The sequence below is a fragment of the Neltuma alba genome, unplaced genomic scaffold (genome assembly GCF_004799145.2).
Source record: "Neltuma alba isolate B1F8T4 unplaced genomic scaffold, ASM479914v2 tig00011916_pilon, whole genome shotgun sequence".
Lineage (NCBI taxonomy): Eukaryota > Viridiplantae > Streptophyta > Magnoliopsida > Fabales > Fabaceae > Neltuma > Neltuma alba.
The window spans coordinates 520,306-536,152 of NW_021636509.1; the positions used below are offsets into that span (position 1 = coordinate 520,306).

At 34.5% G+C, this 15,847-nt stretch overlaps 2 protein-coding genes across 3 annotated transcripts; one reads left to right on the top strand and one right to left on the bottom strand.

The window, feature by feature from the left end:
* Nucleotides 1-3,882: 3,882 nt before the first annotated feature.
* LOC114719415 (pyrophosphate-energized vacuolar membrane proton pump-like) lies at nt 3,883-9,854 on the top strand. Of its 2 annotated transcripts, none has more exons than XM_028904908.1 (8): nt 3,883-4,172; nt 6,059-6,633; nt 6,734-7,113; nt 7,617-7,703; nt 7,792-8,122; nt 8,214-8,624; nt 9,236-9,295; nt 9,390-9,854. In XM_028904908.1, exons 1-8 carry the CDS (start codon nt 3,920-3,922, stop codon nt 9,591-9,593), a joined length of 2,301 nt encoding a protein of 766 aa, XP_028760741.1. In that variant the 5' UTR covers nt 3,883-3,919; the 3' UTR covers nt 9,594-9,854. The 2 variants fall into 2 exon arrangements, with proteins under 2 accessions (XP_028760741.1, XP_028760742.1); XM_028904909.1 differs by lacking the exon at nt 3,883-4,172 and adding an exon at nt 4,992-5,146 and having other exon boundaries at nt 9,390-9,748.
* A 2,548-nt stretch (nt 9,855-12,402) lies between these two features.
* LOC114719425 (codeine O-demethylase) lies at nt 12,403-14,454 on the bottom strand. Its single transcript, XM_028904927.1, has 4 exons — nt 14,216-14,454; nt 13,647-13,894; nt 13,226-13,550; nt 12,403-12,938 (listed from the first exon to the last, which is right to left on the bottom strand). The coding sequence occupies exons 1-4, from the start codon at nt 14,435-14,437 to the stop codon at nt 12,693-12,695; spliced, it is 1,041 nt and encodes a 346-aa protein (XP_028760760.1). The 5' UTR covers nt 14,438-14,454; the 3' UTR covers nt 12,403-12,692.
* Nucleotides 14,455-15,847: the final 1,393 nt, after the last annotated feature.

Sequence of the window (15,847 nt, forward strand, 5' to 3'; positions counted from 1 at the left end):
GAGTGTAGATATGTGATGACTCCTACACACACACACATACAAGTACCTTGAATTCTTATTCGTATTCTTAGATTTTATGTTTTATCGGTAACAAAAATTGAAAACAAATTGTTTTGCAGGATATTTAGTATAATTAATTTTATCCTAATAAAAAAAGTTATTTAAATATATCTTCCAATTTTTTTAAAAATTAACTTAAGTTTTTTTGGCCAAAAAAGTTATTTTATTAATATAAAAAAAATCAATACAAACACTAATAGCCAAGAGGCCAAAGAAACGCTCAAAAAAACCTATCAGTACAAACTAACTCACACCTCACCCTTATAACAACTAAACAAAGACTAAAAAAGAAAACGAATTAAGTTATTTTGCATTATTTGCATTATAACTTGAGTTACTCGATTTTTGAGAAAATAAGAAGCCAATTGAAAGTTCTGTTTTGTGTTGTATTGAATTTCATAACTTGAGTCATCTTTCTTGATAATTCCAATCAATGTTTGTCAATCCATGTCTTATTTCACATAATTTAAGATCATTTTTCAAATAACTCAAGTTAAAGTCATCAATGGGTTGATTTTACCTAAAATTTGGCTCACTATAAATTACTTAGGGTTGAGTCTTCGGTTATCAAGTTATTTGGTTCGGTTATTAATGATAGCCGAACAACCAAAGTGTGAATATTTACAAAACTGAACCGAAACTGAAATGTAACAACCAACCGAACCGAATTAACCAAAATAAATTTAGTTAGGTTAGACAGTTTAATCAGTTAGTAGTCTTTTTTGGGCTTTTTCCGTTCCAAACAATATAAGAGTAGCCTGTACAATATAATGGAAGTCCAAACAAAAATCCAAACACTAATAATCTATTTGAATTTTGAAGGCATACAAGATCCAAAAGAAGATACGAATTGATGACAAATTTAAATTCAAACATAATAAAAGTCTAATCGGATAACATATAGATATCGTTTACTTTAGATTATTTTAAATCCAAACGCAAGATTTATACAAGATAACATATAGAGATAATTTATTTCAGATTATGTAATATACTTAATATTAATATATCGATAAAATTTAATATAAAAATTACAATTATAAATGGAATCTAAAAACAAAAAGTTTAGGAGAAGGATATTAAACACAGGGGAGGCTGGTCAAAGAAAAAAGAAAATAAGGAGAAAGACTAAAAAAATAGTTTTTTTCCAATAATTTTCAGTTATTTGGTTATAATTGAAATATTTTAAGGCGCATCAAACTGAACACCGATAACCAAAATAACCAAAAAAATTAAAAACTGAATTAATTGAATTGAAAAAATCGAATTGAGTTCGATTACGGTTCGGTTTTACTTACTCTAAAATTACTATCTTTTACCTCAACATAACTAGAAGTTATATCTTGATAACTCAAGTCAGTCTGAGTGTGGTCTTTTTAGGATATTTATAACTTCTTGTTATTCTACATACAACTTAAATCCTGTTTTTCTTTTAGAAATCCTATGCTGATGACTTGAGTCTTGAAACCTATAATTGGTTGTTATACATTTTTAAGTCAGATAATTAATTAGAAGTTATTTTTCTCACAACCAAGTTGAGTTCTACTCATTTTTAAGAAGTCTCACCATAATAATTCAATTTGTGGCAACTATAACTGAAAGTTGTTCTACCTGGAGTGAGAAAATTGAAAGTTATACTTGAGTCACACCTCATGCCAGTTTAATTAGAAATATTGTGCTATCTTACTCAAAGCTAGGGTATGTCTATCCTCCTCATCTATGGTAATACTAACTCAAGTCTATCTTTTGAAATCTTCTAAATTCACTGCCTGTGTTTTTGAATAACTTGAGTCAAACATTTATATAACTCGAGTCTTTATGGTCTGTATTCCAAACAACGCTTTGGACTTTCCAAAATAATTTCGAATACCTTCATACTTATTTAAATCTTTTGGAACTTCACTCTAAACATGTTTTAACTTAGAAGAGCCACAAAAACAAGTTTTGCGATGTAGAAAGCAACATTTAGTTACAAAATACTTCTCAACTACTTAAGATGCTTTTGGAAACTCAATAACTATTTGCTATCTCTAATGGATATACTACGTTCAGTCTTGATAATAAGATCTCGTTTTTAGATTATAAATAATGTCTTATAATTATGGCTGGAGGTAATATTAACTTTTCTAATAGGTATCGAGTTTTATCAATAGAGACGCATGCAACAATCAACTAATACCATCCAACATCTACTGACCTATGCAAAAATCTGTTGCATTCATTACTCGAAGGAGTCTCAACAGTATACATACTCTCTGTACTTAGTGTTAAGCATTTGCTTTATTTGTGAAAGCCTTGAAATGCACTTTTATTCATTATTTTGAGTTTGATTCATGAGTTTATGTGCTGGAGATGCATTGAGCGGCCAAAAATCCGAATCAATCTCAAAAAATATATGACCAATAAAGATTAGATCTAACATAATGAGCTAGTTTCCATGACGTGGTGAACAAAAGTTCAGAGAAATATCCACATTCAATGTCTGACAGTGTCTTTAATAGGATTGTCTTTAATAGGAAAATACTTATACCTATATATCAAAAAAAAAAAAGATTGGATATACTTATATATCAATATATAATACAAAAGTTTTAACAAGTAACATGAACCGTGAACCATAAGTAGTTTGGCTTTTGTCACCAAAAAAACAAAAGTTTGGCTTATCATTATTTATATTTTGGGCAACAGACTAAGCCTCCACACTACTTGATAAAAATTAAAAAAAAAAATCTATATCTATAGATCTATATAATATATAAAATCTAAAAAAAGTATTATTCACAAAGAATAAACAATACAAATATTTTTGGAACTTTATGCAACGTACAAGGCTCAAACTAATTTGAAGGTAAATAAATATACTCTTTCAGTCCTTAATATAGGATCAGATTGTTAAGTTAATTTTTGTTCCAAAAATATAAGACGTATCTCTCATACTTATCAATTTTTTAAAATTACCTTTATAGATACTTTCTCAACTATAATTAAGTAAATGAAGGAGGAAGGATATTAAAAAAGATGATTATGATGTTTTAGAAAAAATATATCATATTTCTTGTAATTAACTAACTTATCTAACTTCCGTAATCTAATTAAATTAATTAAATAGATCTTATATAGATGAGTATATTATAAAAAAAACCACCAAAGAAAAAAAAACCTAAAACAATTTATATTTGTTCAAATATTAAATAAAGTTTGAGAAATGAGATGCATTACTTATAATTTGCAAATATTTAATTGATTACATATTTTATGGTACCTTAATATAAATATATATATTTCTTCATACATTGAAAATTAAAGAAAGTTTGATATGTTGATGGGAGATATTTTGGTGACATTATATTATAATGGTGGAATATAGTACTCTACTGTTAGGCAAGAAAAAGAAATGCAACTAATTTCAGATCTAGCAATTATAAGAATCAATTTCAATACTCACCATATTCTAAAAACTCATCAGATGTGTATAGTCTATATCTAATTTGAACAATTTAGATTTAAAATATTTAATTAATTATTTTTAAATAGAAAAAATTATTTTTTTAAAAGAATAATATTTAAGAAATTATCTCTATCTTAGATTCTATACATATTAAAATAATTATTTTAAATAAATAAAAATTAAACCTAATTATTTAAATAAGATATGAATATTTCAAATCTGTCAAGTTTAGAGCAGTAAATCGTCTCCTGTTTTATGTAATATGATAACAATATTGGCCACTTCGCACCTTCCTCTGAATTCAGTTTTATTTTATATATAAATGCCACGACCAGCTCGCTCAAATCTCGTTCAATTTTACTCTCTTTTTCTCTTTCCCTCCTTTCTTTTTCTGTACAGTGATTCACCGCCATGGGGGCGTCCTTGCTCCCAGATCTTGGGACTGAGATTTTGATTCCGGTATGTGCCCTCATCGGAATCGGCTTCGCCTTGTTTCAGTGGCTGCTTGTTTCCAGAGTGAAGCTCACTGCCGAGAGGGATAGTTCTCCCTCCAACAACGGCGCCAAGAATGGTTACAATGATTCACTCATCGAAGAAGAGGAGGGTATTAACGATCACAACGTCGTCATTAAGTGCGCCGAAATTCAGAACGCCATCTCTGAAGGTATCTCTTTCTTTCCTCAATGGGTCATCAAGTGCTGCACCTGAAACTCGAAAATATGCATTTTTGATAAGTTTTTTTCAAGTTATAGTTCAGTCAATGGATTTTCCAGGTGCCTGAGCGAACAATAGGTCCGTTTCTAGATTTCAATGTATGATTTTCGTACTCTGAAAGCTACCTTCTTGCTCTTTGCATCTTTCATTCCTGTTTGTGTTCTGTTATTACTAAATCTTACGGGGTTTGTTGTGATCCTTTATTGCTCGTTGGAATTTGTATCTTTGAAGCTGTAGATTAAATTTTCCTTCTGCAGTTTTCCCTGACTGAAGCTTTTTCTTTTCTTCGGTTTCTGAACTTATTTTGGTCGTACGGTTTAGGGTGAAACAACAGCATGTTAACCAAATTGACTGTATCCATTAAGTTGGAATGCCATGATTTAATTCGCGCGGTGCGATCTCCCCCGCCGGCGAGGGAAAGAGCGATGTTTTCCCCGTTGAACTTGGTGCATATTATAATACTTTACCGTAACTTATGGTTCTGGGCGATATCTTTTAAATTAAAGTGTAAAACTGCTTTTTTTTCCCCCCCTTCCCAATACATGTTATTTTTCTCAATTGTCACTTATAAAATTATTCTCTCAGTCTGGTCCTTACTAATAAAGTATCTCAATCTGTCCTTTTATAAGTTTGATTTCTCAACTTGCCTTCCATTGGTGGACTTTTTTTTTTGGTTCTTCCTTGCTTTATCTGGCTGCTCATATATAGAAGTGTTGTCAATAAATTTTACTTTATCAAACTGGGAGATGCCTGTATTTGGGAAAGCGCTGTTCAGTTTTCCCCCCCTTCCCTTTCTTTGGGTGGGCGATTAAATTGCGCAATACTTAATATGCTATAAATCAAACTAAGAAGATGATTTTCTAAGAGAGAGACTAAATTGAGATGGTACTTCTGTGAAGAATTAAATTGAGAAATATCTCATCTGTAAGGGATCAAAATAAGCTTTTTATTCGTATGTTAAATATTTATTGTTTTGACGTATTAATTGACGATAGCAGAAACCAAGCCAATGAAATATGTTTGGTTTTCGTTTTAGATTCCGAAGTATGAACCATCGAGGGAGGTTGGTTGGTTGGTTGGTTGGTTGGTTCAAGGTTAACCTTGATCCGAGAGAGGCTAGTATGAAAACCCTTATTTGCAACGTTCTGCTTGGCTTGTTTTTTCGTCATTACTAATGCCAGTACTCTACCTGGCTTGACACATGTTTTCTAGACTGAAGTTGATTATTATTTTGACATATGCTATTTTTTTTTTTTCAATCTTTTTAATCCATGAAATCTGAAACATTCTAGAGCTCACTTGATATCTATTGCCCCTCCCATAAATTTTCAAAGACTTGCCGATGAAAAATTCTTTATTAAAAGAATGATGCCTATTTACTGGTTTTTTATTTTTTCAACAGCTTCTGGAAGCAATTTTAGGAAGGATTTTCTCGTCAGATTTTGCAAAATAGAAGTATTCTACTATTTATATATGACATCTTATTTTTTGTTACATCGCTGCATGCTTTTATTGATTTAATCTTACATTCTGGTTGTTAGTTTCGTTGCTCAGTTATCTGACGTTTCATGTTACTTTGGTTGTGATTTTTGTTTACATAATCTAGCCTTTAGTCTGTTGAACGTGAAATGTCAAACTGTTGGAATATGTTACATTTATACATAGCTTCGCTCTATTTTTTGATAGTTGGTTATTAAAGTCAGGGGTATCCTTGGACTTCTATGATATATTTTTTTAGCCACCGGTTCTGCTTCATTTTTCGAATTTTAAATTTATGCTTGTTGGTGGAAGCTTAAAGAATGGTTCAATTATTTCTTGTTGCTGGACGATTAACAGGAGCAACTTCTTTCCTTTTCACCGAATATAAGTATGTTGGAATCTTCATGGTGGCTTTTGCAATCTTGATATTCCTGTTCCTTGGTTCTGTTGAGGAATTCAGTACAAGCCACCAGCCTTGCACCTATGATCAAACTAAGATGTGTAAACCAGCCCTTGCTACAGCTTTGTTCAGCACTGTATCTTTCTTGCTTGGTGGCATTACATCAGTTGTTTCTGGTTTCCTTGGAATGAAAATTGCAACTTATGCAAATGCAAGAACTACACTGGAGGCCAGAAAGGGAGTTGGAAAGGCTTTCATTGCTGCATTCAGATCTGGTGCAGTTATGGGGTTTCTCCTTGCTGCAAATGGTCTTTTGGTTCTTTACATTGCCATTAATGTGTTTAAGATTTACTATGGTGATGACTGGGGAGGTCTTTTTGAGGCCATAACTGGTTATGGTCTTGGTGGGTCTTCTATGGCTTTGTTTGGAAGAGTTGGTGGAGGTATTTATACTAAGGCTGCTGATGTTGGTGCTGATCTTGTTGGAAAGGTTGAAAGAAACATTCCTGAGGATGACCCAAGGAATCCAGCTGTAAGGGATAACAGCCTGAAGCTAGTGCATTCTCCCCTTTTTGATCAAAATTTTACTTTGTTTATTTTGTATATACCTTACTGAATTGTTGTGTCCATAGGTGATAGCTGATAATGTTGGTGACAACGTTGGGGATATAGCTGGCATGGGATCTGATCTTTTTGGGTCATATGCTGAGTCGTCCTGTGCTGCTCTTGTTGTTGCTTCCATATCTTCATTTGGTGTGAACCATGAGTTTACAGCAATGCTTTATCCTCTCATCATCAGTTCAGTGGGCATCCTGGTCTGTTTGCTTACCACCTTATTTGCAACTGACTTCTTTGAGATCAAGGCTGTAAAGGAAATTGAGCCAGCATTGAAAAAGCAGCTTATCATTTCCACTGCTTTGATGACTGTTGGAATTGCAATTGCAACTTGGGTTGCACTTCCATCATCCTTCACTATCTTTAATTTTGGAGAGCAAAAAGTCGTCAAGAGTTGGTAAGCTTCATTCCTTTGTAGTTATGTTTCACCTTTTCAAGTGAAACTTCAGTTGAAATAATATAGCCCTTGTCGATTAGAAATCAATGAAATGATTAGAATGAGAAATATTTTATATTTGATTAAAAACAAAAAAGAAAAAAAAAAGATGTGAAATGATTAATTTTTTCTAGAAATAGCCTTTGATAAGACAACGGTTATAAAAATGGACTAAATTTGTTAAAATAACTTTATATGAGTTAGTGTAGTGAGCTACATTAATTTTATAATCTTTATTGAGGAAGGGTAATTTTGTAATATGTTTAGATATGGACATATTTAATGAGAATAACCAATTTTAACTAGTTTTCTTAATCTATGTGATAGCTGTTAAACATTTCTTGTAAAAAGGACTAGAGGGAGTATGCTTGAATGCCTGTTTTAATTTAGTCATCCTTGGCAGCCTGCTAATCTTAGTGCTTATTTTCCTATCTGAGGAGTTCTGGGATTGATTTCCTTTGCAGGCAGCTATTCTTGTGTGTTGCTGTTGGTCTGTGGGCAGGGCTTGTTATTGGATTTGTAACTGAGTACTATACCAGCAATGCTTATAGGTGAGCAAACTGGGGTCATTTTCCCCTTTCACCTCTTGGCATCTGGTTCGTATCTTGGACTTAAACTCTTTCTGTTGGCTTTTTGCAGCCCTGTACAAGATGTTGCAGACTCCTGCAGGACTGGTGCTGCTACTAATGTTATATTTGGCCTTGCCTTGGGATACAAATCTGTCATTATTCCTATTTTTGCTATTGCAGTTAGCATTTTTGTTAGTTTTAGCTTTGCTGCCATGTATGGTATTGCTGTTGCTGCCCTTGGGATGTTGAGTACCATAGCCACTGGATTGGCCATTGATGCGTATGGTCCAATTAGTGACAATGCTGGAGGTATTGCTGAAATGGCTGGCATGAGTCACAGAATTCGTGAGAGAACTGATGCCCTTGATGCCGCAGGAAATACAACTGCTGCTATTGGAAAGGTTTGTGTTTTATCTCTTACTTCCTTTTGTTAATTTTTTGGTTCATAAACACATTTGTCAGCCTTCTCGGATTTCTTGTTTAATGTTGCAGGGGTTTGCAATTGGTTCTGCTGCTCTAGTTTCTCTTGCCCTGTTTGGTGCCTTTGTGAGCCGAGCTAATATTTCTACAGTTGATGTGCTGACTCCAAAGGTCTTTATTGGCTTACTCGTGGGTGCAATGCTTCCTTACTGGTTTTCTGCCATGACAATGAAGAGTGTAGGAAGTGCAGCTCTGAAGATGGTTGAGGAAGTACGCAGGCAATTCAATACAATCCCTGGCTTGCTGGAGGGCTCTGGCAAGCCTGACTATGCTACGTGTGTTAAGATCTCCACTGATGCTTCTATCAGAGAGATGATACCACCTGGTGCTCTTGTTATGCTTACACCACTTATTGTTGGGATATTTTTTGGTGTAGAAACACTTTCTGGTGTGCTTGCTGGATCCCTTGTGTCTGGGGTACAGGTAATGTTTTTGTATCCTTTCTGGGAGTATGGTTGATGGAATACTTCCTTTCCCATCTCTTTTAAAATTTGAAATTTAGATTTAGGCCTGTCTTCAATCCCTCTTCTGTGGTCCAATGTCTGCATTCTGTATTCCCATGATAAAAGGCTTGCTGGTTTTAATGTTAATCTCATCATATTTGCTATCATCATGCTTCCCTTTCTAGCCACTGTTTGCATAAATCCTTGATTTTTAGCCTCCAGATCTTTTTGGTCATTGTTGTCAATGTCATGGTCCCTAGATATTGGTCCATTTCATTTAAATAGCCCCAGCTATACTAAAAAAGTGTTTGGGAAGCTGTAAAAGTGCTTCTCAAAAGTACTTTTCCGCAAATCAAGACAAACTCTTCACATATTTACTTCATATACCGTAAAATCACTTTTAAAGCTTATGGTTTTGTTTCCATCCAAACACTATTCCACAATGTTGTATGTGATTGATGCTGCTATTTTCCTTACATATTTGCCATAAATTCTTCATGAGATTATTAAAACTTAAAGTTTCTTGTCGATCTTCGCCTGTTCATTTTTCTGTTGCTCTGATCTTAACTTGTTTCTGTACCCTCTTTACAGATTGCTATTTCTGCATCCAACACTGGCGGTGCTTGGGATAATGCCAAGAAGTACATTGAGGTGAGCGTGGGGCTCGATATTTATAATCAGCAGACATAGTAGAGTATGGTCATGGTCTAATGACTGATTTTGTTATAAATTTTTGGTGTGATAGGCTGGTGCGACAGAGCATGCAAGAAACCTTGGTCCTAAAGGATCTGATCCACACAAGGCAGCTGTTATTGGTGACACCATTGGTGACCCTCTCAAGGATACGTCTGGACCATCACTTAACATTCTTATCAAGCTGATGGCTGTTGAGTCTCTTGTGTTTGCCCCATTCTTTGCTACGCACGGTGGTCTTCTCTTCAAGCTTTAATTTTCCTGCTTTGTTGGAAGAAAAAGGAAAATCCCAGTGTCTTTTCATTGTTACTCTTAACACGGCTGTCATGCAGACATTTTTTTTTTTTCACTTTCAAACTTTTTCTCCCCTCTCCAATCAAAATGTGCCTAGTTTATCGTTCTTTGCTTTGATATACCACGTAGGCTATTTCAGGAAAGAAAAATTTTCGTTGTAAAGAGGTTGACAATGATGATGGTGGTGATGATAATGACAATACTTATCAATCTCTTCTGCAAATATTCTGGCTTTTAGACATGCTTGGCTGTTTAATTACTTTATGGCTTGTCTTCTTTGGCCCTTTGAATATTGTAAATGCTGCTCATACAATTTTATTGTTTGCCTTTTTGATGAGCTTTGGTGGGGTTAAAAAAAAGGGGGGAAAGAATTAGAGGAAGGCTGTGAAGATACCATTTGCTTCTTGGTAGATTTGGGTTCCATTATTTTTGGCAACACATATCCTTAGATATGATTAATACAAGGACGAAAATAGAGAATGTGGAGGATCTGTGGTTTTGAAACGAGAGGTAGTTGTGATCAAAGATTGCTGGATATAAGCGAAACCATGCTGATCTAAGCGCAAAAGAGAAGAGGTGATAGGGCCAACATGATAAAGAAGAAAGGGATTGAAGAGCCTGATTGGCTCATTTCAGGAACCCATTAAAACATAGTTTTGAGTTCTGACCGGTTCTTCCCCCAAAAACATGCTTTTGGTGCTTTTTAATGTGAAATTAAACATGCACAGTAGTAAGTTCAATTTATTTCGGATTTGGGATTATGGAATGTAGGGGGTAGTGCCTTTGGAGCAGGACACGACCAACTGAAGGCCCCTACCATCCCAAGCTTTTTTTTTAAAAAAAAAAAAAAAATTGGCGGGCCACACATTAATAACGTTGAGGTTACAAGTAAGATAAGACCTGTAACCTTTCACTTTTCTTTGAGGTTACAAGTAAGATAAGACCTGTAACCTTTCACTTTTCATTTCATTAAGCTACAAGGCCATTGGTTCCGAAGTTATTCCTAGTCTACCCTTCATCCAATTATTGTATTTTATAACTACTCCGCATGGAGACTTTTGACCTGAAGAGTGTATGGACCCAGTAAAAGTTTTGTTACTCAAATGAGACTTTACACATGTAGCCTCTTCCACTGATTTGCCTTTCCCCTGCACTCAAGCTTCTGTGACTGTGACGACATAGAATTCTGATATCTCTGTAACATTCACATGTCCAAGATTGATTCAGGTTCTCCCACGGCAAAGGAAGCAGACCAAAGTTCAGGAACATGCTGCGGAATGTGGACTGGTTATGAAAGAATGGTAATGCTTCCACATGGACAGTAGAAGTAACATGGGGTTTGTATTTTCTGATCTTATCCTTTAAACACAAGATGGTTTCTTTCCGATATTATCTCATCAACTTGTTGCTTCTTGCTGTTTACTGCCCTTTGCAACTTTAAAAAATCCTATGGAACAATTCAAAATCACGGTTTGGCCAAAAACAGTGTGCTGTTGCTTCTGCCAACATGTGATTTTGATTTGTTCTAATATTTTTCCCAAACAACCCAAGACAGCAACCATCCATGCCATGCCTTCAGATTTTGCCATTTCGAACTTATCCTGCACGAGGTTTAAGTGAATTTGCTCATTCTTACCACAACTTTGAGGCTCATAAGGTGGCGACGACAATGGCCCATCAAAACGTGCTAAGTGACAAGAGATCTCAGTCATTATGTTATCTGATGCACTATTCAATTTATGAACCTTTCCTGGGAAAACCTGAGGCATTATCACTACTCTGTAAGGGTGTGATGGTGCTTAAATAGGTTTCTCCACTCAATAAATCACACCCATAGATCCATTTAGGTGTAATGTCACTTTCTATACAAATGAGAGGGACCAAGACTAATTTTAATTTTAAAATCAAATTTAGGAAAAATTAGGGAAAATTTTATGAAAAGAAGCTTGAAATAACTAAATCCCAAATAAGGAATTCTTACAAAAATAATGTGTTATTTGCAAGTCCAATATTATCAAAACCTATTAAAGTATTGTCACCGAATCTGATTTGAGATTCAGTAATTTTAAGTTTGTTTTTGTGAAATCTTCCCAAAAATTAATATGCAAGTTTCTATAATGCCATCTAATTTTATATCAAGTCTTTGTATTTTTCTTTTTCTTCTCATTAGGTCTTTATAAGTTTTTTAAATTATAGGTATCAGTTACATGTCTTTGCAAAATGAAGTATAGCAACATAAATTTAAAACCTTGTTATTTGCTGGCATGGGAAGAAATTGAAAATTTTTAACTACGTTGGCTTGTTTTTATTGTGCATGCGACTGTATTTCTCTTTTTGACTCTTTTTGTTAGCTCAAGTTAACATCTTAACTTCTATAAAGGCTCAGTTTAACTTGAAATATCAAACTTTTTCAACACACATAAAACTACAACAGGAATATCTACTCCTTGTCTCATGAAGTGTACAATTTAAGCTCAATAATACATTTGAGAGAGATGCCTACTAGCAAGGGATTGTTTTATAAACAGGCAAAATTTACAATACATGCAACATAGTCCTGGAGTTAATTTTTTCCCCCCCATTTTTGGTAATGAGTTAATATTTCTAGAAAGTTGTTCCATCTACAAGCATGGAAAGAAATTAGATCAGCCCAAATAGAATTTATGTGCACACATTCTAAAGGAGACAACACTAAAAGACAGGACACAGATAGCAATACATGAACAAAAGACAAGACGCAATTTACAATACATACAACATACTCCCATCTATACTTTATCCAGAGTTAAATTTTTACTGCAACTTCTAATTTTTTAGAAAAAATTTTCCATGTACAAGCATGGGATATTAAAGGACATTGATAGTTTCATAACATATTTAACTTCATTTAGAATTGATACAACATAAAATTGAGAAAATAAATGAGAATGAGAAAACTCTCCCACAAATATTGGCAGCCCTATTTCAAGAAACCTACTTTATCATTTGCTAAACATAATAAAAGTACTTTTCCTTAACTTCTCCATTTCTCAAATCCATCTTCTATATGCCAAATAGCACTCTAACAGGGTTGAATCTTTGCAGCATCAATGGCTCTTTTATTTTGCTGATAGTATTGGAAATAGGTCTTAACGTAGTTCTTTATTGATTTGTATAACTTTGGCCTTGACTCATCAACCAGTTCTTTAACTGGTTCAATCTCTGCTTCTGTATCAGGAGCACAAAACATAGCTAATGTGTGCCTCTCCTTTTCTGAGTTTATTACTGCTCTGTGCATGGGGCTCTCGAATATTCCATTGCTCATTATCTGTTCACATCAAACAAGTTCCTTCAATTATGGTTAAGAGATCACAAGGTTATATAAATTTCAATCAAGGGTGGTCTAGTGCATAAGGCTACCACTAGGCAAGGTTTGGGGAGGGATAAAATGCACATAGTTTTACTCTTTCTAGTGGAGAGATTCTTTTCAGGATTTGAACCTGTTGCCTTCAGGTCACATGGCAACAACCTTGCCATTTCTCCGAGGCCAACCCTTTATGTGTTTTACTTACATTATACCCTCAGTAATTTTATAGTCTTTTAAATAATTGTTACCTCCATTTGATCACCAACGTTGACAACAAGGGCCTCAGGGATGATAGGAACTTTAAGCCAGTTGTTGTCTTTGAAGATTTGAAGACCTTCAACATTTTCATCCTGCAGAAGCAAAGTGATTGCGGATCCATCTGAATGAGGCTTTAGGCCTAGAACGAGTTCAGGTCTTGTGCATGGAGGATAGTAGTTGAATCTTGCAAACATGTTTGAGTCTCCACATTGCTTCAAGAAGCTATCCTCTTGCAAGTTCAATGACATAGCCATGGCCTTCAGAATCACTTCATATAACCGTTTTAGCTTCTCCGTATAATCTATCAGCATATCCCTAATATGTCCATATCAAAATTAAATAGTAAAAACTTGCAATGCTTAAAAAAAAGGGCAACATCATGATAAGTAAAACTGGCGAATGGGAAAGTACCTGAATTCATGGGGTTGTTTGGGCCAAAGTTTAAATTTTCTCTGGTGCTCAGGGTGCACTTTGAGGTAAACACGATCGGTCCAATCAAGCCTTTGATCTTCTGTGAAAATTATGTCACTTCCATATCCTTCATGATCACCTTCTTCTCTCTCATATTTTTGCTTTTCTTCTTTCGGAAGTTCAAAGAATTTCTTTGAAAGTTCCCTCACTTTGCCCAGAAACCCACTTGTCATCCCATGGTTTATTGCCTGAGTTTCATAAAACTCAATAATATAATTTACAAATTTAGCTGAAGTAAATCTTGGAACAAATTTAGATGTTAGCCCAATCCTGCCTAATGCTTTGTTCCCTTTCATTTGATGATATAACCTTTCGACATAATCAGAACCAATCAACAAACAACTTGGGAACATCCCTGGTTCTAAGACTGCTTCTGGAATCACGAGGGATTGAATTATGCCTTTAATTCATTTTCTAATTGGTTGATGTGAGAATTGATATATTCTAATAAAATCAGCAAACAATTTGTGAGGAAGAAAGAGATACAGAAAGAATCAGGGAGGAAGAACCTGGAAGCAACCCCATGTAGTGAGTGCTGAGCGAAGATTGTGCAACTCAAGCTGTTGTTGCTGTGAGGAAGGAGATAGCAGAAGAGAAATATCAATGATTGGAATCTGCAACGATAGAAGAAGAGCACTAACTTCACCATCTTTGTAAATATACTGCTCTGGTAAATCCTTTGACCCCAAGAACAGTTCTTGGACAGATTTACCCACCACAGATTCACCCATAATGTTAATGCTTATGACCTTCAAGCTGGAGAAGATAGATATATACATAAGTGAGTTAGATCTGCTCAACAAATATATGGTGATATATTCATAAACAATGAGCTGGTGAAGTGGTTTGTTTTGACGTTGCAATCAGTGACGCATCGGCTGCCGCCTATAAAACAATGAAACATGTACATAATTTTTAATTATTAAATGTGGCAAAAAATTTAATTATTAAATATAGATTGAAAATGAATGAATTGAATAAAATCATTAGCTCGGTCCGCCAGGAAAAAAAAAAGGGGAAATTTTGTTGAAAATTCTTATTGTTAAGTTTATTGCCTAAAAGTTTTAAGGACCCACTTGTTTAAACAATTGCAATTAATTTTCTATAGTCCAACTTTCCTGTAATGGACAAATTTTTTTTTTTTGGTTTTATATATAATTAAAAATATGTTGTACATAGTAGAAAAACACTTGCACCCGGTGAGATGGGTTGCAATGAAATTGGATTGGATAGATGTTCCCATTTCTAATAAATCATATTTGATAGATATTGACAAATTTTAAGTAATTTCCTTTTTTAATGATTTGACCCACAATGGCGCGGGATTCCGGATGTGGACTTTAGTGCCTCTGACATCAAGATAAGATTATAGTGTTTGGTAAAAAAACCAAAGTGTGTTTTAGAAAACGATGGGACCAACTAGAAGGCCCTATCTTCCCAATACTTTTACCAGACTACCCCTAATACAAGGTGAGAAGACTGTTGAGCTGGCTTGGTAAAAGTGAGATTTTCGTTACCAAAATGAGATTTCCTAAACGAAGCCTCTTCCATTGATTCACCTTTCCCCTGCACTAAAGCTGCTGAATTCTGATATCTTTGTAACACTGACCTGTCCAAGATTGATTCAGGTTCCTTCAGAGTTCAGGAACATGCTGCAGAGAGTGGTGGACTTGTTTTGAGAACAGGGCAGTGCTTCAACATGGACCATATGTATAAAAAATAACTTGGGGTTTGTTTTTCTGATTATCTCCTTTAAACACAAAATCACCCATTGGGAATGTTCTTGCTGATATTCTCATATCAACTTGTTGCTTCTTGCTCTTCACTGCCCTTTGCAGCTGCTTTTGTCAAGCACTTCAGGCTGTGACTCCTCTGGTAAGGAAGGCAGATAAAATGAGGCAGATTGACCACACACAAGCGGTAAATGGTAGCGTGTTGTGCCACTGCTGAAGGGTGAAGTGTCCGTTTGGAAAAATATTATTCCTCTTATTCCTAATGCAAGAGATCCTTAGTTAATTTGAACAGATTAAGAAGACTAAATAAGTTTCTTAATCATAACAAATGTGACATGATCTTCTAAAAATATTCTTTTGTAATATTAGATTCTATATTGTTTTATAAGCTAGATATATTAGTTTGAA